We start from the raw sequence: 24,286 nt of genomic DNA on the forward strand, positions 1-24,286 counted from the left end.
GTCAGACACTCTGAGCCAATAGGCTGGTCCTGGACTTACTCCCTGGCATAATTTACATATTACTATTTAATTATTTATGGTTTTATTACCATTTAATTATTTATGGTGCAACTGTAACGAAAACCAATTTCCCTCGGGATCAATAAAGTATGACTAAACTATGACTATGACTATGACTATTTGAATGGGACTGACAACTTGCAATAAGAAACTAAGATTAAGAAGCTGTTATGATTGTTTTGGATTATTTTTGTTTTTTTCATTTAATATTCCTATTATAATTATTTTATCTCAAGCAGAGGTTCCCAAGCTGTGGTCCACAGACCCCTCAGTTAAGGGTCCATGGCATAAAAAGTTTGGGAACCCTTGAACTAGAGAAATAGCCATCAGGTCAATCCACGAGCCAGGCTTTAAGTTTGGACACTTAAGGGCTAGTCTCCCTTTGTCAGTCATTAAGGACTTTTACCCAGGGAAGGCCTCAAGGTTGTTTGGAAACAACCAGCCACAAAACAAAACATAGTGTGTTTCCTTAAGAAAGGAGGGAAGGAAAAAAAGCAGGAATTTATAGACCAGTTAGCCTGAACAGTGGTTGTGAAGAAGTTGTAGTCCATTATTAAGGATGAGATTTTGGGGTACTTTGGGGTACATGATAAAATAGGCCAAAGTCAGCATGGGTTCCGTAAGGGAAAACCTTGCATGACAGATTTGTTGGAATTCTTTGTAGAAAAAACAGACAGGACAGACAAAGGAGAGTCAGTGGATGTTGTTTATTTTGATTTTTAGAAGGTCTTTAACAAAGTACTGCACATGAGGCTGCTAAACAAGATGAGTTCATAGTATTACAGGAAAGATACGATCATGGGCTGAAGATAAGCTGAATGGCATGAGTCAAAGAGTGGGAATACATGGGGCCTTTCCTGGTTAGCTGCTGGTGACTAGTGGTGTTCCACAGGGCATTGTTGGGACCGCTTCTTTTCATGTCACTTATCAATGATTTGGATGATGGAATTGATGGCATGACCAAGTTTGCAGACAACACAAAGGTAGGTGGAGGAGCAGGTAGTGTTAAGGAAACAAGGATTCTGCCTTGGGATTAAACAGATTAGGAGAATGGGCAAAGATGTGGCAGATGGAATATAGTGTAGGGAAGTGTATGATCATGCATTTTGATAGAAAGGATAAAGGCATAGTATATTTTCTAAACAGGGAGCAAATTCAAAAATAAGGAAGGCAAATGCAATGTTATCATTCACTTCAAGAGGACTAGAATATAAAAGCGAGGATGTAATGTTGAGGCATTGATCAGACTGCTCTTAAAGTATTGTGAGTGGATTTGGGCCCTTAATCCAAGAAAGGATGTGCTGGAATTGGAAAGGGTCCAGAAGAAGTTCACGAGAATGATCCCAGAAATGAAAGGGTTAATAATTGATGGCTCTGTGCCTTTATTCACTGGAGTTTAGAAGGATGAGAGGGGAAATCTCACTGAAACCTCTCAAATGTTGATAGAGCGGACATTCAGAGAGTTCTTCCTGTAGAAGGGGAGCCTGGGACCAGAGGGCATAGCCTCAGGATACAAGGACATCTCTTAGCATAAAGATGAGGAAGAATTCCTTTCGCTGGAGGGTGGTGATCCTGTGGAATTCATTGCTTCAGAAGGCTGTGGAGGCCGACTCATTGTGTATATTTAAAGCAGGGATTACTAGGTTCTTGAATAGCATGAGCATCAAAAGTTACAGTAAGAACTTAAGAGAATGGCTTTGAGAGGGATAATAATTGGCCATGATGGAATGTCAGAGCAAACTCATTGGGCCTAATGGCTAATTCCACTCCTATGTCCTATGGTCTTAGAGACTTAAGGGTGTACTTAAATAAATCTCTTCACTGTTCAATTCAGGCTAATTTCTCGCCCCGAAGCTTTGTAATTTGGTATGGAAAAGTCGGTTATAGAACCTGAAGGAAATACCCCAATCAGACAAATAAATTATTTAATTTTAGATATAGTACAATAGGGAAAAGTTATTTGAGAGTTGCCATGGTAACCTCAATTGAAAAATCTATTAGAAAAAATGAGGCAGTAAGTATGAAGCAAATGTTTTTAAAATAGTGACATAACTAATAGCACCTTCTTATCAGTGAAAACAGCAGTTTATCAGCTTTTATATCCTTTTTTACTCTAAAAAACGTTATTTTCTTATTTTCCTATTTAAAATGCTCATCAGTGTTCAACATAAATATCATAAGCTACAGTTCAAAAATACTCTTTGAATGGGAAGGAACCTATGCTAATCAAACCCAATTGTATAGTTAATCCCCTGCTTCAACATGCTTGCCAAATTAACAATTGTGCAAAATGAAAGACGAGTTTCAGTTTTTCATGGTGCAATTAAAACACTACTCACACTGTTCCTTAGTACACAAACACATTGCACTCTGCAATAACTGGGTGTTGAAAGATAAAATCACGTCAGAGAACAGACACAGGGACATCAGAAAGGCTCAATTGTGTGTGGATGGAATGCAATTTCTTACTGATCCTCGGCAACCAAAATCTGTTACTTTTATCACATATGGTTTTGCCAAAGACTATGCTCCAGTTTTCCTAAATCACCGCAGATAACCTTTTTTGTTTAAAATAAAAGGGTTTAACACCACAAAGTCTTCCGACAGAAATCTAATTGACGTCATCCATGACACTCAATAACTAACAGTCAAACCAGTACACAGAACAGCACAGGAACAGGCCCCATGGCTCACAATGTTGTACTGAGCTAATTAAATTAGTAATCAAATACCCAACTAAACTTAGGAGGGGTGATTGATAAGTTCGTGGCCTCAGGTAGACGGAGTCAATTTTAGAAAACCTAGGAGGAAAAGATGGCGGCGCGACGGCAGCGCGTGCGGCCTCTCCGGTGAATGAATGATATCTGTAATCTGTCAAGTAGGGGACCGTGCACAATTCTGATTTGATGGAGACAGACGTGAGAGTATGGAGGAACATCTGGAGAAACTTCTGAAATGTCCGGCTCGCTGCGGCTGCTACTGTGTGGTAACCGGAATCTCCGGAGCAGAAGGCCCCGAATCCTCGGCTTTGCTTGTTTCAGCGGCCGGGGCAAGGTCGAAGGCGCTCGGCAGAGGATGGTGCTCGGGAGGCTGTATCGGACAGGCTGGTCGGAGGCTCGAAGTTTTCGGATGGATGGACTCAGTGTCGGCTATGGTCCGCTGTTTCCAAGGCATCGGCAAGTTGACGGTGCCTGGAGGTTTATGGCAGGGAGTTTCTCCCTTTTGCCGCCTGCTATCGGGGACTCAGGAGTCGATCAGCTCGGGGACTTTGAGACTTTTTTTTTCCATGCCCATGGTTTGTTCTTCATCAAATTATGGTATTGCTTTGCACTGCTGTAACTATATGTTATAATTATGTCGTTCTGTCAGTGTTAGTCTTTGGTTTGTCCTGTTTTTCTGTGATATCACTCTGGAGAAACATTGTATCATTTAATGCATATATGCATTTCTAAATGACAATAAAAGAGGACTGAGTGTTCTCATAATCTAATCTAACATTTATTTTTCAACATAGTCCCCTCCTACATTTACACACTTAGTCCAGCGGTCGTGGAGCATACAGATCCCTTCTTTGTAGAAGTCGACATCTTGGACCTCCAGAAAGTGGTCCACAGCAGGAGTGATTAATAAGTTCGTGGCCTGTGGTAGAAGGAGATGAGTTATACAGCTCTCGTTACATGCACATGCAGTTCAAATCTTTGAGTAATTATGCAGAAAGTTTGAAGTTAATGACTCATCTCCTTCTACCTTAGGCCATGAACTTATCAATCACCACTGCTGTGGACCACTTTCTGGAGGTCCAAGACGCCGACTTCTACAAAGAAGGGATCCGTATGCTCCACGACCGCTGGACTAAGTGTGTAAATGTAGGAGGGGACTATGTTAAAAAATAATGTGCTAGGTTTTCTAAAATTGACTCTTTCTACCTTAAGCCACAAACTTATCAATCACCCCTCATATTTCTTTTGTCTGCACATTAGCCACACCCTTCCATTTCCCACACATTCAAGCGTCTATCTGGGAGCCCAACATATTGATGCAATTACGAAGAAAGCACGACAGCATCTATAGTTCACTAGGAGTTTGAGGAGAAATGATATGCCACCAAAGACACTCAGAAATTCTAACAGATCTACCATCCAGAGCATTCTAGCTGGTTGCATCTCCATCTGTTATGGAGGGTCCACTGCACAGGATGAGATAAAGCTGCAGAAAGTTGTAAAGTTAGCAGTTCCATCACGGGCACTTGCCTCCCCAGCAGCCAGGGCACCTTCAAAAAATGATGCCTCAAAAAGGTGGCAGCCATCATTACAGCATGACCAAGGACATGTCCACTTCTCATTGCTACCATCAAGGAGAAGCTACAGGAGCCAGAAGACACTGGAACAGCTTCTTCCCCTCCACCACCAGATTTCTGAATGGACACAAATATGTTTCCTACTGTATTTTGTAGTTATTATTATTGCAATGTACTGCTGCCACAACACAACAAATTTCATGCTGTGTGTATGCTAGTGATATTAAACCTGATTCTGATTAACCTCTGTGATATTTGCCTCCACAACCACCACTGGGCACCCAAGATTCTCTATGAAAAAATTGCCCCATACATCTCCTTTGGACTTATTCCCTCACCTTAAATGCATGCCTTCTGCTATTAGATATTTTAACTCAGGGAAAAAGATACTGGCTGTCTACTCTATTAATGCCTCTCATAATCACCCCTCAGCCTGCACCGCTATTGAGAGAGCAACCCAACTTTGCCCATTTTTTCCTTATAACATATGCCCTGTGATCCAGGCAGCATCCTGGTAAACACTTACTGAGCCAAGGAATTTGTGGCAATCATTGTCTTTGTGCACATAACAATACACTCGACCTGACAAACTACCCACCAATCTATAAATAGGCCATTTCACCAGGCTTTGCCAGGCCACTTTATATTCTCTGCAAACTAATGCTTCTATTCTGGATCTTCTTCTATTCATACTTCCTTACTGTTCCTTAAATCCTCTCACTCAGATTGAAGGAAAGAACACACCTGGGTTGAAATATACTTCAAATGTTTCCAGCTTCAGTATAATCATTGACCCACACTCCATGCCTTGCTTTTACCCCACCAGAACTCACATTACATTATATTTTACATTTTTGTTTATAATATGAGTCTATTTAGACCATTGATTCCATTTCAGTCCAAGGACAAGAAGGAGAATGAGACTCAACTTGCAATGGAACCTTGGCATGCACACTATAGTTATCGGCACCTCTCTAAGGATGTTGGCTATAACTTATGTAGGAGCCATATGTTCTGTGCTGTGGGTTTATCATGTTTTTTTATGGTAACTAGTCACATTAGTGGGGAGCATGCTACAAAGGGAATAAGTTCCCCATTCTTGTATATTTCGTGCCAATTTATAGATTTGAGGTTGGCATAGGTGATATCTTTGCTAACCACTGAGATAACGCTCAATAATGCTTAACTGTATGTTTGCTAATTTCTAATACAGGATCAAAATAAGGATTTCAACTCTGGAGCAATCATGGGAGCTGTGGGCGTGTCTCGCTAGTTTAACAAGCCCGCACAGTCGCAGGCAGGCAGAGATTGTTTTGTTTGATTTTGGACCAATCTGTGTGCCACCACACATTAGAATAAATGTTATGACTGAAAAGTGCTTTAGGATGTTATCTGCTAAATAAATGTATAACTCTTTGGAGGGAAAATTAATTTATTTCAATGGTACCTAGCTTGTTTATGGTTATTTAGAAAAAAATGCTTTTCAATGGCAACCTGTCATCATTTATCTTAAATTGTTTGCAATCTCAATTTTGACTGTAAAGCTCACTATTTTAAACAAATACATAACTCTCTAAAATGTTGGAGCTTCTGTCAAAGCTGCCCTTTGAACCCTACCTCTAAAAGACTCACTTGTCAAGATATTTATTTTCCTCCTACCAGTTTCAGGACGTTATGATTTACATCAGATGTGCAACCTTCAGGACTCAACTTAAGAAATAAAATTCTAAATTCTGTCACTATGGTAATTCTGCACAACCATGCTCCCTGAGTCCTCAATTTGATGCTCCAGTCCACAGCGATGCGATTTGGTTTACAGTCCAATTCCTCGTGTAATGTGCACTCAACTGGCCCAGAGAACAATTAGGATTTTATTTCAATTCATTGTTTTGAGATCCATTGTCAGTAAAGCCAGCATGTATTGCTTATCCATGATTGTCCTTGAGAAGATGGTGGTAAACCACCATCTTTAACCACTGCAGTGCTTTTGAAGGTTCGCCAACAACACGGTTGAGGAGGAACTTCAAGGATTTTGACCCAGCAGCGATGAAGGATTAGTGATATATACCAAAATCAGGGCAGCATTGAAACTGGAGGGAACCTAGATGTGGCATTGTTCCCATGTGCCTGCTCCGTTTATCCTTCTGGACAAACTGGCTCCATCATGCTGAATATGGAACTACCACTCCTCCCACCAGGACTGTAAGCTCAGCCCGCTGCTGTTCACATTGCTAATACGCAACTATATTGACAGATCCAGCTCTCACTATATCATTAAGTTGGTTGATTGCACAACAGTGGCAGGCCTCTTCAGCAACAATGATGAGTCTGCATGCAGAAAGTGGAGAGACTGGTGCAAACACAACTTAAGTATCAACGTGGACAAGACTAAAAAGATGATTGTGAGCTTCAAGAAGGTGCAGACTGACCACTCCCTCACTCCCTACTGCACATCATTGACTCCTCTGTGGAGAGAATCAGCAGCGTCGTTTCTTAGGGTGCACATCACAGACGATCTCACATGGTCCCTCAACAGCACCTCTTTAGTGAAGAAAGCACAGCAGTGCCTCCACTTCCTGAGGAGACTGAGACGAGCAAGGATCCCACCACCATTCTAACTATATTCTACTGGGGCACCATTGAAAGTGTCCTAACCACGTGTATCGCTATCTCATTTGGGAATGGAAAGGCATCTGACAGCAGGGTACTGCAACAGATTGTGACGATGGCTGAGAGTCATTGGGGTCTCCCTCCCTCTCACCCTGGACATACAAAAGAAATATTACATTTGCAGAGCCTTCAGCATTGTCAAGAACGCTTCCCATCCATCTCTCAACCTCTCTGATCTTCTCCCATCAGGCAGAAGCTGCTGAGGTAAAACAGCAAGGACTATCAGACTGGGTAACTGCTTCTTCTCCTCAGCTGTGAGACTTCTGAACACTCTGCAACCACTGAGTACAGCACCAGTAGCATTATACTGTTATATATTTAATTATATGTCATATATGCACTTTATGCCAACTTTTACAACTGCAGATTATATTTTTTAACGTGTCGCTATTATTTTATGTGTTGTATGTGATATATCTACTGTGTTCTGTACCTTTGTCCCTGAGGAACATGGTTTCATTTAGCTGTGTACACGTGCATGTTTGAATGACTATAAACTTGAACTTGAACTTAACCAGTAGAGATCAGGGGTTTGGAGTAGCCGAGGTAGGTTATCAGATTGCATGTTGTAGATGGCAAACATGGCAGTATTTTTTGCATTATGTGTCAATGATAGAGGGATTACCTTTTCAATTAGGTTGATGTGCTGCTCATCACGTGGGTTATTTTGTCCTGCATGTTGATTAGCCCCTGAATGTGTTTCAAACTACACTGGGCACAACCTGGGCAAATAAGGACTATTCACTTCTGACTTTTGCCTTGTAGATAGTTGAAAATCTCTGGATGTCAGGATGTGCCATAACGTATCCAGTCTCTGACCTGCTCATGTAGCCTCAATATTTATGTAGTTGGTCTACTTGAGTTTCCAGTCAATGTTGAGCCCCAGGTCACTGATAGAGAGGAAATTGCCAATGGTCACAACTTTGACTATAAGTTCTTCATGCAATCATGCACTATTTGGTCATTTAAGTAATTTGCACTATTATCAACTATTTATATATATATATATAAAATTATACAGATAATTATTTATACCAGCATTGTGTTCTCAATTCAGTCAACTCAATGCTTATTTGATCATTCAACCTCTTTGCTGACTGAACACATCACTGCAAGCTTCACTTAATATCTGAAATATTCACTGATAAATACAATGGAACATTCACCCAGACAGGGTTTACATACACATTATATCACATGCTCATCTGCAACTGTTCCTTTATTGGTATTGGTTTTGTTCTATTGTTGTCACATGTACTGAGGTACAATGGAAAGCTTGGCCTGCATACTGTTCATGCTTATCAGATTATTAACAATGCACTGAGGTAGCACAAGGTAAAACAATAAAAGACCACAGAGTAAAGTGTGACAGCTACAGAGAAAGTGTGGTACAGGTTAACATTAAGGCACAAAATCATACAAGCTAGATTGTGAGGTCAAGAATCCATCTTATCACACAAGAGAACTATCCAATAATCTTATAACAGCGGGGTAGAAGCTATCCTTTAACATGGTGGTATGTGCTTTTAGGCTTTTGTATCTTCTGCCTGATGGAAGAGGAGAAAAGAAAGAGAGTCCAGGATGGATCGAGTCTTTGATTATTCTGGCCACTTTACTGAGGCAGCAGGAAGTGTCCATGGAGGAAAGCCTGGTTGTCAGGGTGAGCTATGTCCACAACTCTGTGCAGTTCCATACAGACATAGGCAGAGCAGTTGCCATACCAAGCCCTGATGCATATAGCTTGGATGTCTTCAATGGTGCAACAACAAAAGTTGGTAAGTGTCACTGGGGACATAACAAATTTATTTATTTGCCATTAATTTTTAATGCAATTGCTTTCATACCTGTGCATAGATTCTACCAGATAGCATTGACCACTGTCATTCTGATATCACTAAGTTGCTCACATAAGACATGACACCAGTTATCATTACACATTGTATTTGATAAGTCACCTCATGCCAACAATTTGTACATTCCAGTAATGTCACAGCTACTGCTCTATAATTGGTTCCCTCTCACTGTTTGAACAAATTATGGACTTTGAACTGTTCACCAGCAAGAAATTGGCTCACTATTCTCAGAATAGGGCACTCTTCACAGAGCTACTGAGAACAAAGCACTATATTAAGAGACCTCCCAATAGTTGGCGAGATTTAGAGGAGCAAATATGTAGAGAGATACCAGAGAGCTGCAAGAAATATAAAGCTGTGATAGTTGGTGACATAAATTTCCTGCATATGGATTGGGACTCCCATACTGCAAAAGATCTGGATGTGTTCAAATGTGGTCAGAAAAGATTCCTTAAACATTATGTAGTGAACCCAACTAGAGACAGCATTGCCTCTTAGGGAATGAGACAGGAAATACTAAGGATCAAGTGATCATAATTCCATTAGTTTCAAGAGAACTATGGAGAAGGATAGGACTGGTCCTCAGGTTAAGATTTTAAACTAGAGAAATGAATATTTTGATGGCATCAGAAGGATCTGGCAAATGTGGATTGGGATAGGTTTTCTTTCCCACAGCAAAGAGATGCTTGGTAAGTGGGAGGCCTTCAAAATTAAAATATTGAGAGTACAGAATCTGTATGTTCCCATTAGAATAAAAGACAAGGCTAAGGGTTTAGCAAACCTTGATTATCGAGAGATATTGAGGTTCTGGTAAAGAAAAAGAAGGACGTGCATATCAGGATTAGGCAGTTATGGTCAAACGAGTTGTGTGAGGATTATATGAAATGCAAGAGAAAACTTGAGAGAGAACTCAGGAGAACTAGAATAGGACAAGAGTTTGCTCAGGCAAGCAAGATGGAAGAGAATTCCAAAGACTTCTGTTGCTTTATTAAGAGCAAAAGGATAGCAAGGGACAAAATGGATCTTCTTGAAGTTCAGAGTGGTCATCCTTGCATGGACCTGAAAGAGATGGGGGAGATCTGAAATTAATTTTTTGCATTATATTTACTCAGAAGACAGATAGAATCTATAGAACTGAGGAAAAGAATAGTGGGGTTATGGACCATAATGGGATTGTGGAAGAGGAGGTGTTTGCTGTCTTGAGGTGAATTAGTGTGGATATATCTTCAGGGCCTGATGATTATATGCCAGTAAGCCTGGTGTCCCCTTAGATCTTGTGAGAAATTAGTGCAGAAATTGCACAGGCCTGGCAGAGATACTTAAAAAGGGTGGCACGATAGTGTAGTGGTTAGCACTAGGCTTTACAGTATGCCAACTGTAAAATGGGGGTTTGATTCAAACTACTTCCTCCAAGGAGTTTGTATATTCTCCCCATGACCGCGTGCGTTTCTTGGGGTGCTCTGGTTTCTCCCAATGTTACAAAGTCATTCAGTTAAGGTTAGTGAATTATGGGCATGCTAACTTGACGCCAAAGTGTGGCAATACTTGTGGGTTGCTTATCACAATAGTCACTTATTTGATTTGATGCAAATGATTCATTTCGCTATATGTTTCGATATACATATGACAAATAAAGCCAAATCTTTAATTCTCATCCTTAGTCACAAATGAGTGTCAGAGGACTGGAGGATAGGTAATGATGTTCCATTCTCTAAGAAAGGCTCTCAGAGTAAGTTGGGAAATAACAGGCCTGTGAACCTGACGTCAGTTGTCGGTAAATTATTGGAAGGTATTATAAGGGACAGGATTTATAAGTATTTTGGCCAGATGAGGGACAGGCAACATGGCCTTCTGCGTGACAGGTCATGTCTAACCAATCTTATAGAGATTTTGGATGTTACCAAGAAAGCTGATGAAGAAAAAATGGTGGATGTCATCTACATGGATCTTCATAAGACCTTTGACATTGATCCAGAAGGTAAAGTCAATTGGCATTCAACATGAGGTACTCATTGGGTTCAAAGTTGGCTTAGCAGCAGGAAATGGAGAGTGGTAGTAGATGGTTGTCTTTCTGATTGATGGCCTTTGACTCCTGTTTTGTCTCAGGGATCAATGCTAGGTTTGATGTTGTTTATCATCTATACTAATGAGTTATATGATAATGTGGTAAACAAGATCAGCAAATTTGCAGATGACACCAAGATTTGGGAGTGTAGTAGACAGCAAGGAATGCTATCAAAACGTGCAAAGTAATGAGGACCAGCTGGAAAAATGGCAGATGCAACTTAAAGCAGGAAGCTGTGCGATGTTGCACTTTGTGAGGACAGGCCAGAGAAAGACGAACACAGTGAACGGTCAGGCACTGAAGTGGGCGGTAGAACAAAGGATCCTGGGAATACAGATTGATAATTCCTTCAAAGTGGCATCACAGGTAGAAAGGGCTGTAAAGAGAGTTTTTGGCACATTGGCCTTCATGAAACATTGGTGAGGCCAGACTTAAGAGTATTGTTTGCAGTTCTGGTCACCTACTGAAAAAAATTAATAATCTTGAAAGAGTACAGAGGAAAGTTACACAGATGTTGCTGAGATTTGAGGATCTCAGTTGTAGGGAAAGGTTGAATAGGTTAGGGTTTTTATTCCCCGGAGCACGGGGAGACCTTATAGAGCTATACAGAATGATGAGAGGTAAAGACAGGGTGGAAGCTTCCACACATTTTCCTCTCAGGCTGACTGAGACCATACTGGAGGTTGTAGGTTTCGGGTGAAAGGTGAAATGTTTGAGGGAAATCTGAGGAGGAGTTTCTTCACTCGGAGTATGATGCAAGTGTGAAATGAGCTGCCAGCAGAAGTGATGAAGGTGGATGCAAATGTGATATTTAAGAGAAGTTTGGATATGTACATGGATGGGAGAGGTACGCAGGGTTCTGGTCTGGGTGCAGGTCGATGGGGCTGAACAGAAAACAAAGCCTGGACAGGCTGATGGGCCTGTTTCTGTGCTGTAGTGCTCTATGACACTCATACACCATTTTTCAATAGCCTCAACTTTGGAACATCTCTCCCTCTGGACCCTCATGTTTGTAGAACTTGTCTACCCAACTTGCCCCTTGATTGTGTGGATCTGAATCTCAACTTCATGGTGGCCTCTGCAGGCGGTTCTGTAATGGACAACTTCTCTCCTGGTATTATGACAGAAGATCTGCTTCACCTGATCTGCAGAGTAATAGCTAACTGCTCAGCCTTTCTGGCAGACATCCAAAGAGTCAGCACTGTGAATCCTTGGCTCTGCAAGGATGCCTTTTGCATTCTTTTCATGCCCCTGTAGGTTTCTCATTAATGATATTACTAACTGAAAATTGGAAACCCATTTCTGGAGACAGCACAATCTCATTCACCGCTTCACAATCTTTTCTTCACTTCTTTCGCACAGAACATCTGCAAATTTGGACAAATCAGCTGGTGGCACACTGTCACAGCAGGTAGTGCCGCTGCCTCATGGCTCAGCTACTGTATTTGTGCGGAGTCTGCATATTCTCCCTGTGACTGCAAAGATTTCCCTCAGATGCTCTGGCTTCTTCCCTTATCTCAAAATGTGTGAGGTGCTTGGTTAATTTCCTACTACAAACTACCTTTGGTGCAGAAGGATGGAAAGAGAATCACGATGGAGCTCATGGCCTCGTGTGGGAGGAAAGATTACAGAGAAATAATTGGGGGAATGGAACTGAACGGATTCTTCAGAGAGCTGGCACACATTCGATGAGCTGAATCACCTTCTTCATATCATACATCTGAGAGAAATACAAGAAACTATCTCAGTCAGAAAAATCATGTTCTGTTACTTAGCTCTATTTACAATCCAAGCTCTGTTCCTCATCAGTTCTATCTGCAGTAGTGTTGGTTCATTGCTGTGCACACAAGGACCAAACTTGCCCTAGTGCACAGAGCTGCCTGTATGCGCTGTGTCCTCATTCTGCAATGCACTGTCTCTCATTAGAGCAACCTGGTCCTAAAGCAGCCAATACAGTATAATTTCCCCACAATTCTTTCATTAAACATGCAATCGGTGATCCAACTAAGGTTTAAAGGTGTCTACAAGCCAGAGTATTCTTGGTGCCACTAAAGCTGATTTGACATGGTCAGCTGAGGCACAGCAAGGGCACCCAATACACAAAAAGCTCAGGGATCTGTTCTCTACTCTATACGATGATTCTTTCCAAAGCAGTCTCTTAATCCAAATGACTTATCTTTTCTCCTTCCTTAACCCAGCTCCAACGTTTAAATCATCATGAAATAATAAATTATGGTTGGTGTCAAGCTCATCCACATAAGGAACATAAGAAGCTGCAGGGAGCAGTAGCCCAATACATCATCTGTCATCACTCCCCACCATTGTAAGTATCTCCATGAGATAACATCCACCATCAACGATCCCCACCATATAGCCATACCACCTTCCTGTAACTGCATCGGGCAAGAGGAAGAGATGCCTGAAGTCCCACATCACCAGGTTCAAGACCATTGTTTCCCTGCATCCGCAACCCTAATCATTACTTCAGTAGAGCAAGACCATGGTCACTTGGTGCTGCATGCAGCGGATTTTGCTTTCTCTTTTTTAATCTAATTGTGTTCTTGCTATGTGATGGTCCGGCAAGTAAGCACTTCCTTGCACCTGTGCATACCTGTACTTGTAAATATGACAATAAACCTGACTTTCAATTTCATGCGCATGTTTGGACGAGCCTTTCTAAATTAAGTACCCAGGATATCTTTGAGGAACGGTGTCTCAGAAAGATAGTGTCCATTATTAAGGACCTCCAGCACTCAGGGCATGCCCTTTTCTCACTGTTGCCATCAGGAAGGAGATATACTGAAGGCACACACTCAGCGATTCAGGAACAGCTTCTTACCCTCTGCCATCCGATTCCTAAATGGACATTGAACCCATGAATACTATCTCACTTATTTAGTATATATTATTTCTGGTTTTTGCACGATTTTTAATCTATTCAATATATGTATACTGTAATTGATTGATTGATTTAGTCTCTTCTTCTGTATTATGCCTTGCACGGAACTGCTGCTGCCAAGTTAACAAATTTCACGACACATGCCGGTGATAATAAACCTGATTCTGATTCTAAATCTGAGGCCCTTGGGCTTCTTGTATAGGAAGGTACTTCCATCAGAATTGTATTATGTGCAGGATGAGAAAATATAGTCTATTTCTTAACCCAGTCCATTGCACTTAAAGGTAGAATTTGGCGTCTTATAAATGTCCTTTTCAGAATCGTCAAATCCTTTGAGGCTCAAGAAGTCCAGGTAATATTATCAGTTCCTGTTAAGTGAATTCCTTGTGTCAGTCAGCATTTTCTGTCCGAGCTTCATTCAATTGTCATCATTGTTGGTACATTAGATACTGAATTGCTTTATGATTTTGCTGATGATAGTTGGCTTGTACTCTAAGACTACAATAAGCATATGCCAGAATTCAACTATTGCAATTCAGTCTCTCAAAGAAATCAATATTAATGTAAGATTTCTATCAGCTTTCCATGGGACTTATTGATAAATTGTAGATCAATTGCAGTCACATTGACGCCCCTGTGCTAATGTTTTCATAGGAACCAGTGGTTTTCTGCAGAAGGATGAGTCAACATACAGGACCATCAATCCACAAGTTAGATCAAGAAGTTTAACTTGCTTTTGATTCAAGGGCCTGGAAAATCTTAAATACGTGAAAACACACTTTGAAAATGCACTGTGCAGAGGAGGCCCTACTTATTTTAGAAGAAAAGGCAAAGCTAACATATTTTACTATGTTAAGGAACCAAAATATTATGCACCATATCCAATGCTTCACACATACAAACAGGTATCAAAGGGTGTGATCCTCAACCCATGAAGGGAGTTGTGATCACTGATAGAGTATAATGAATAAAAACTTGGGGTTGGTGTTCAGAAAATAAAAGGATAAAAACTGGAAGAAATCAGCATCAAAAATATGGAGACCTTGGATTCTGCAGCCAGTGGCCAAGGTAGAGTTCAATCCTTCAACACATGGCTAAACATGGCCCAGCTCTTTGGTTAAGACCAGTTCCAGTTTTCAGTGCCCATGCTATTCTTGTGTTTTATACATGTGAGAGAATTTTGAGCAAGTGATGTCAATCAAGTGTAAATGAACTAATGCCACTGTGCATGTTCAAAAGCTTCCAAGTGGATACACAGAGAACTCTAAACAAATATCTGGAAGTGTGCTAGATAAGTAACTTCCCATGCCAAGATAACTGAGTGATGAATAATCTTCTTATGAGGAGTCTTGCCAATGTGTGCTGTGCATTATCTGAACAGAGTTTAACTATTTTAAATCATACCAAGTGAAAAAATACTACAAGACTTCATTGCAGCAAGAACCACAGTTTTACTCGGTGCATTTTCAATGCTCTCCAGTGATCTTAATTTACCAACATATTATAGATGGCAAAAGTGAATGAAAGGCAGCACATAAATGCCCAATAATATGCCCCTGCAAATTAAAAGACATTGGAGCTGAATTAGGTTTTTCAGCCCATCAAGTCTGCTCTACCATTCAATCATGCCTGATTTATATTCCCTCTCAACCCCATTTTTTTGCCCTCTCCCCGTAACCTTTGATACTTACTAATCAAGACCTATCATCTTCCACTTTAAATATACCCATTGACTTGGCCTATGCAGCCATCTGTGACAATGAATTTCACAGATTCACCATCCCCTGTTCCAAAGGGACATTTCTCTAATCTGAGATTGTGCCATCTGATCCTACACACTCCCACTATTAGAAACAGCCTCTCCACATACACTCTATGCTTTCCAATATTTGGTAGGTTTCAATGAGATTCCTGCCCCCCCCCCCCACCGCATTCTCCTAAACTCTAATGAGGACATGCCTTGAGCCATCAAACACTTCATATGTTAACCCATTCATTCCTGAGATCATGCTTGTAAACCTCCTCTGGACCCTCACCAATACCAGTACATCCTTTCTTAGCCATAGGACCCAAATACTTGTTAAAATATGCAAGCTCCAATTATAGTAGTTCCAATATGCAAGCTATCTTCATATTTTTAGAAATGGTCACTGTGAGTCTTATATTATTATTGCAGATTCATTTTCATTATTCTTGTACCCTTTGGCATTGGATAAACAACATGTTGTTCCATTTAATGTCATGCACCATCATTCTGTTTCTATTTCTAACAGTTTCCACATCTGTTTGGAGATGCTGTTGATGAAGTGATGATCATTCATCATCGACAGTAAACAAGGAAACATCAATGTTCAAGCAGCCATAATTATTCAGAATCACACTGCAAATATCTATGCACAGCTTTAAAGTGAGAGACCAAACGAATAGCTAACCATCACCTTTGCACAGTACACATGGTATCAAAGTCAGTCCAGGCTAATATCAGAGGACACAAATTGCAATATTTTGTAAAGATCTTTGGCTTGATTCTATTTACCTAACTGAGATTCAACAGAAGCACAGCAACACTACCTAATTTACTCACACTTCAGAAAGAAACACTTCAACCAGACACCTTCAGAGACAAATGAAAGCATCAAGCTCAGCCACAAGCTCAAATTTTGGCAAATCCTCCGGCAATTACATTGAAGCATTTAAGGACATTGCATTACATTGCAATTTTCACAAGTTTCTTAACAGTGCTCTTAGAGAAAAGTAGGTTTGTAGACTGATTGATGAAAGGATCAAAGTTTCTCAAGGCACCCAAACTTTAAAAAATCTGTCTAAACAAAGAGAAGAACATTAAAAGAAAGACAAGTTTTTCCATCTCAAGTGGCTCATGCTGCACGTAGCTATAAGACGGTGGAACAGACCACAACTCTATCCAAAGCCAGACAGAAGAACACTATGATAAAGTTATCTGCTTGTTGGAGATGCATTGGCAAACTGCCAGAGCCATGGTACAAAGGCAAAATAGCCATCTGGTGCCAATGCATGGGTCCTAATTGCAGCAACTTGCTGGTCGCAACCCAAATTGAAGGTGGGGTTAGATGATTACAGTAAATGTTATTGTAGTGAAGTTGTTGAGAATGATATGGACCTGTTTTGTATATCATCTGTGCTGTTAAGTGAGCAAAATGAAATCCATCTTCATCCAAAATTTCAAAAGACAGATCCTGATCAATAATACATTAATCTAGGTTTCTAGCACTGCAGCAGTCTGCTCTATAATGAACTAAGATACTTAATTACAGAATTTCAGTGATATGCCACTAAGGAAACCTTCAAGAAGACAACAAACTTGTCATAGGGCTTGGAGGCTTGCATGCCTCAATGACCCAGGGAGCCATGCTGGTTGGAGTCAAGGGCTTTATGCTTTAGCTCTTAGTTGGGTCACCCAAGCCAAACAGGTCAAAGGGTAAAGACCAGACGAACGGTGGTCCATTGGTCCTCCAAGTTTGGGGGTTCAACTCAGCGTTAACAACTCTGACTGGTAAAACAAAACTGTTACTGAAACAGAAATGAAGAACCCTTTTACATCTGAGTGTGACAGTATTCCTGAGTCTCCACCCGGGACTTGCAAGGCTGACAGGAGTGAAACCGAGAGGAAGCTACTGGCACAATGAAGGAAGCCATGAACGCCGGCAGAGATGGAGGATCTTCACTGCTGCCCTAAATACCGGTGGCATAACCTACAGTAAATACCACTGAGGAAAATCATAAATGTCTCTCAGGAGGAATTTTCCCACCAGCAAGAAAATCAGCATCCTTGGGGTGATGATGGCGTTTACTATATTGCAGTAGCAAAACATAAATGGATCAATCTTAATGGGCAAGGACTGGCTAAGGCAAGTGAAAATAGATTTGGAAGACACACCAGAGCCAATGCAAGGTCATTAACCTGCAACACAAATTATTTTTCTCTATCCACAAATCAGCAACTGTGAGCAGGCTGGATGGAGAGCGAGGTGTCTCCCAGTGGGGTTTGGTTGTAGGGGATTTGCAGCCCATTCCTTAGCTCATCGAGGGAGAGAGGAAGAGGACAGCCATCCGCAGTACCACCAATGCGGCAGAGAGGGCCTCAAGATGGCTGTGGCTCAAAAGAGGGGAGCCATGGAGTCATAAGTGACTAGCCATTTGACACAAGCTGGGGTCTGACCAGCCCCAGCTGGGTCACCTGGAGGAGGTTGTATGATGTTGAAAGACCCAAAACACCCGATGATTCCAGGAACATCACTGAAGATGTGTCCAGAAGCAGCAACAGATGTATGTACACAGCCAACTTTTTCAGTTGCTCCTTTAGATTTGGTATTGGTATTGACTTATTTTTGTCACATGTAGCAAGATACAGTGAAAAGTTTGTCTTGTATACTGTTTATATAGATTAAATCATTACACAATGCATTGAGCTAGAATAAGATAAAACAATAACAATGCAGAATAAAATCCACCGAGAGAGTGCAGTGCAGGTAAACGATAAAGTGCATGATCAATATAAGGTAGATTGTGAGGCCTGGCATCCATCTTATTATACAAAAGGTCTGTTCAAGAGTCCGACAACAGTGGGATGAAAGTTGCCCTTGAGCTTGGTGGTGCATGCTTTCTGACTTTTGAATCACCCGCCCATTGGGAGAGAGGAGAAGAGAGATTGTTCAGGATGGGTGGGGTCTTCGATTATGCTGGCTGCCCGACTGAGGCAGCAACAAGTGTAGGCAGAGTCCGTGGAGGAGAAGTTGGGTCCTGTGATGTGCTGAACTGTGTCCACAACTTCCTTCTTGCAGTCGCATGCAGAGCAATTGCCAATATTTCCAACAAAATGGTGTGCACGTGGGTCACACCGTTCCAGCAAGAGCTGCGTGAGACCAATCACGTTAATGAGTCAGAATGCATGTCACTATCTGCAGCTGCATCCCCAACAAGAGTACCATCACCAGACTGCTCACCAGCACCAGTGATAACAGAATAGCAGTCATCTGCAGCAATACCTACTCAGAGTGCAGAGGACTGAGAGCCTCTGAGGGGTGACTCCACGCACCTCGGGTATTCCAACATGTTCTACAGTGAAGGGGTTAGACCCATGAGAGAATCTACCCAAGTACGCAAACCTGCGGTGAAACCATTAGCAGCTGGGAGGCAAGATGCTGGAATATGGAGCAACAAAAATATCTAAAAGAGGACCTCAGTGGCTCAACCAGCATTTGCAAGAGCAAAAGAATAGTTAATGTTTTCGGCCAAAATCCCGCAACAGGACTGAGACTGGTGGGGGGAGATGGACAATATAATCAGGAAAAAGGGAGTGCCTCTTACTCTCTTTAAACTGGTAATCTCATCACAATGCAGGGTTTCGACAAAAAATGTTAGCAATTCCTTCTCTCCCACAGATGCCACTTGATCCAGAGTTCTTCCTGTCCACTGTTTTTTAATCAGAATCAGGTTTACTATCACAGTCATATGTTGTGAAATTTGTTGTTTTGTGACAACACCATGTATACATTTTAAAAATTATTATACAGTAGGTTACAGTAAGAAATATAAAAAACAAATCTAGTGCAAAATGGTGTTCATGGCTTCATGAACCTTTCAGAAATCTGAAGATGAAGGAAAAGAAGTTGCTTTTAAAATATCGAGTGTGGGTTCTCAAGCTCCTATACCTCCTCAATACGTGTACTGTTAATAGCTTTGAAAGATGTAATGGGTCATAACTAAAGGAAATATTGTTTATTAAATGGGAATAGGGTTGTGTAAATTCTACTTGCAGATACTGTACTCTAATGGAATGAGAAAGTATGTGAAAATCCTCCTCTGCAATAATAGCAATGAGAAAATTCAGCTTAGGGTAAGTAAATGCAGGAATAGTGCATGTTTCACACTTGTCGATGAACCGTTTATGCTTCATAACCACTGCTCATGTGTTTCTCCTGTTCTGCACTTTTGATGACTGCAGCGTGGACGTCAGATACCAAGAGGGAGATTGGATCATCTGGGAGTCTCGATCATGGTTCTAAAAGGTATATCCTTGCTGAGAAAATGAGAGTGGACCACATGGATTCAGCAAGGAATATCCATGACCTTGCCAGAGTAAGTTACGTTTAAATTACATTTCCCTGCCTGCAGCAGAATCAACAACCCAACAACAACCACCAGCATTCAACAACACACTAACACGAGTTCCTCCAGCATTTTGTTTGTGTTACTCTACCGCTGGGCTCAATTGGACTCGCCCTGCGTGCTCTATTGACTCACTAAACTTCACCCCAGTTATATATTGTGTACATCATGCATCCCCATTGATATACGCAGGAAAGACACGTAAAATAAAATTAGAGTTAAAAAAAGCACTTACTATCTTTTGATAATCTATATCAGTTGAATATCATCAGAACTGTATACAGTGCTTATGTGGTAGTCTAACATGTCGAGAATAATTTCCCTGAATTTGCTGTATAATCTGATATCTTGGTTAATGAAAGAAGCATCCCTATAGATTTCTGTCCACATTTTAACCTGCTCAGTGACCTTCAGGAATATGAAGACCTTCTGTTCCTTAATTCTACTCAATATCTTCCCTTACATTTTATATTTCTTTGCCAAAAGCACAAGGTTGCCTAATTAAACAAATTTTAATTTCTCTACAGGATGTAAACTTGTACATCCATTATCATTGATTCAGGAAATTTTGCCATAGTACTGTCATTTCATCTTTTTTTCCATTTAATAATGTACCAATTAAGATTATTTGATGGAGCACAAAGATTCCAGAATACCAAAGTAAAATATTCTCTTGCCATTAATCTTGTTTTAATAATATGATCATTTCCAACTACTTACAAGTACAAACAGCACAAGTCCAACACAGAAACAGAGTCACGGTTTAAGCAGAAATGATTTGTTCAGAAATATTCACGGGGAAATAAAATTGATTGGATCTCAGCTAAAACATGCAATGCAGGAGTGTGTAAAATCAAAACATCCCATCGCGAGGACTATCTGACATCAGACTGCCTATCTCGATTCTTGCTCCAACTACACTGACATCAGAAATAGTCACACAGAGACATTTCCCTCACAAACTTGCCAACACCAATAATTGATACAGGGCACAATGTGAAGGCCTGTTGCACCTCAAAGCCATTCTTGGTAATTAAATATTTCAAGGGCAGGATTAGACTACATAAAAATGCAAACAGTGAAGATGGTCTGGCAACAGTGGGAATTCTGCAGGCTATAACTATTCACTTAATAAGGATTAATTTTCTTGTATTACATTCTTAACAATTAATATTTACTTGATCTGCTGGATTTGGATATGTCTCACAAGTGAATTGTTGGCATCCTATTACATTTTGTTGGATACCTTAATAAATATAACACAGATACAACATACAGTATACTGATCTGAGATTCACAGTAACAATAACTGACACCAGCTTATGCCCAGTATTAGTTTTGGAAATTTTAAATTGAACTTATATCAAACACCCACAAAATTCTACAGATGTACCGTGGAGGACAATCTAACTGGCTGCGTCACCCTCTGGGTGGGGTGGGGGGCACTACTGCTCAGATTGAAGTAAGGTGCCAACAGTTGTAACCTTAGTCAGCTCCACCAGGGGCACTAACTGCTTCTTCCCCTCTGCCAGCTGATTTCTGAATGACACTTAACCCATGAACACGACCTCATTACTTTTGGTTTGCACTACTTACTTAATTTAACTATTTAATAGGCACATACTTACTGTAATTCACAATTTTTTTCTATTATTATGTATCGCATTTTACCGCTGGAACAAAGTTAACAAATTTCACGATATATGCCTGTGATATTAAACTGATTCTGATTCTGAAATGGAAGGAAAACTAATTCCACAAAGGATACACAGAGCTTTCCTTCTCAGCACCCCCGCCAACCCCATCCCTCTGGAAAAGCTAGAGCCTAAGAAAGGGAGAGAGATTAGTCTTGAAAATAAGAGCTGCGTACAATGGCCAGGCAACATTTAGGAAGACTGTAAGTAAAAGTACTGGAATACAAACTGAGTTCAGTGAACAATTGAATAGCTATGCAAAAACAGAGAGCTAATCCAGCACTGCTCATACAAGTATGCCATCTAAATATATAAAGCAATCATCCACTCAAAATATAATTTCTAGGGATAATGTCATGACAGTGTATACTAAACCTTCTCTCCATAGCTTACAGTAGGCAAGACAATACTAATAACAGTAACTCAGCATAATGAAGGGTGACCACCATACGAAACAGAGAATTTGAAAATTACAATGTGTATTTGCTATTTGCCGTCTTCATTTTCATGGACTACACTTTCTAAGTATGCTTAATTTCCTCCTTTCCCTGTAATTGTTTCTTAAAGAGTTGAAATGGAGCATTTGGTGTGGCATGGTAACACAGTGGTAAGTGGATAGCTTTACAACACCAGCCATCATCGATGGGGGTTCAATTCCAGTGAGCGGTACCGCACCACCAACCAGGCTTCAATTTCTGCCACAGTCTCTGAGGAGTCTGTATGTTCTCCCCATGATCACGTGGATTTCCTCTGGATGCCTTGGTTTGCTCCCACTTTCCAAAGATGTACGGATTAGTAGGTTATTGGTTACATGGGTGTAACTGGGCAGTCTGGGCTCATTGGCGCAGGAGGCCCAACGTATCTCTAAATAGAAAATAAAAATAAAATTAAAAATTCACAAACAATATCATCTGGGGACACTGTTTTCCACTAGAATATTATACCATTCCAGATACTTCATCAGAGATAATAACGAACATCTCTGGACTTAACTATCTCATGAAACTGGGAAGACCAGACTACGGATGTACTGAAGCAATGGTCTCGCACTTTAACCAGCAGATTAGCCATTAGCAGGCAAGTCTGAATATGTATCACAAGAATTTGAAATTTAAAATACAAGCTGACTTATTAGTCAGCATCAGTTTAATTAATTGTGTAAGATTTTAAATGCAAGATGTTTGTGGAGTTTTTTTATTACTAAATGGATGTTATTAAAGTCAGGTCTTATTATGGTACATGGGAAATTCAGTATCTCGATCACTCAGTCTGCTCTTTCACCTGGGCTCTTCACCACGAGTTGCTCAACTGATTACAGTCATCACTGACTTCTTCAGAACAAGTAGCACAACCACAAACCTCGTGCATCGAAGAATTCATCCTCTGAGCTGTCGCCAGAGTCATGTACAATATTCTGCATCCGCCACTGTGAGTGAGTATATCGGCAAGAAGCAGCTGCAATAGGAAGAGAAAGACCAGTCAGAGGAAATTAGCCCTACTGTTGCATTTGAGTTAACACTCCAATGTATCTGCAAAATTAATAGGTTCCCACCATTGAATGTCACTTTGAGAAAGACAGAGCTGAAATACTTATTATGTCATATGCTGTGGATGGCCTTGAGAAAGCTTCACAATTTATAACAACCTTGATGGTCTGTCTTTTTTTCTATTGCTCCCTTCCCTAATGGAGCCATACATAAGCATTCTTTTCTCACACTCCTGCTTGCTCCTCTACACGAAAGAGCTTCAAGATCCACAGATGAACTCTCCCATCGCCCCATTTTATTAAGTGGAAATCTGCTGACTCATACAGATCGGACACAGTTCACCCACTTGGGTGAAGAGGATTTTCTAGCTGGTAACATAGTAACGCTATTTCGGGTCACCAAAAAAAAGCAGAAGATGATATAAAGTTCTAATTTATCTATCTCCTTTAACTGGAAGAGGGCTCTGTGTTTTCCAGGGCTTCTCAAGCTGGCGTCCATTGACCCCCTGCTTATTGGTATTGGTCCATGGCATAAAAAAGGTTGGGAATGCCCAGTGTGGCCAATGGCAACTGTGGCTGTGAAATTCCTACATTTCAACACCCCATCAACACTGATTTTGCATGAGGAATTATGGTAAGGAAAGCTGATTGAATGATAGAACTGTTACCTAACAGACAGTCAACACCCCAAGGAATAAATTGGCTTGATAAAGGAAGATTAACATTCAGAACAAAAATTAAAAGGATGGGCAACTGGAGTCCATTGAAGTTTTTAAAGAAGTCATACTGAATATGTTTTGTTGTGTTATTTATAGATACCATAATTACTGTGCAGTTCGTGCACCCGCTGCTCTCTGCCCTGTCTTTGCTTTCACAGCTTGTGCTTATTGAGGGGAACTTGGTGTGTTATAAAATTATTCTCGTTTTATTTTTCACCTGAGTTAACCTTTATTTGCTGCCCAAGATTAATATAGCATGGATCACAGAACCGCACTGGTGATTAGAGGGAGAATCACTGGCAAGCTGCTGTTATACCAGTAGGTGAGTCATGGCAACCTTTACCAGAAGCTAATGGGTACCCTCCTGTTCATTCAGGCACAGATGGTGCACGAGGC

The 24,286-nt window shown here is 40.8% G+C and overlaps 1 protein-coding gene across 4 annotated transcripts in view; it reads right to left on the reverse strand.

The window, feature by feature from the left end:
* Positions 1-24,286, reverse strand: part of pitpnm3 (PITPNM family member 3) — a 647,225-nt gene that overhangs the window by 370,022 nt on the left and 252,917 nt on the right. For all 4 annotated transcript variants that reach the window (XM_072243575.1, XM_072243576.1, XM_072243578.1 and 1 more), the window contains exon 2: positions 23,045-23,140. In XM_072243575.1, coding sequence (XP_072099676.1) covers positions 23,045-23,140 — 96 coding nt within the window. The remainder of the gene's footprint in view (positions 1-23,044; positions 23,141-24,286) is intronic.

This window comes from Mobula birostris, chromosome 25 (genome assembly GCF_030028105.1).
Source record: "Mobula birostris isolate sMobBir1 chromosome 25, sMobBir1.hap1, whole genome shotgun sequence".
Classification (NCBI taxonomy): Eukaryota; Metazoa; Chordata; class Chondrichthyes; order Myliobatiformes; family Myliobatidae; genus Mobula; species Mobula birostris.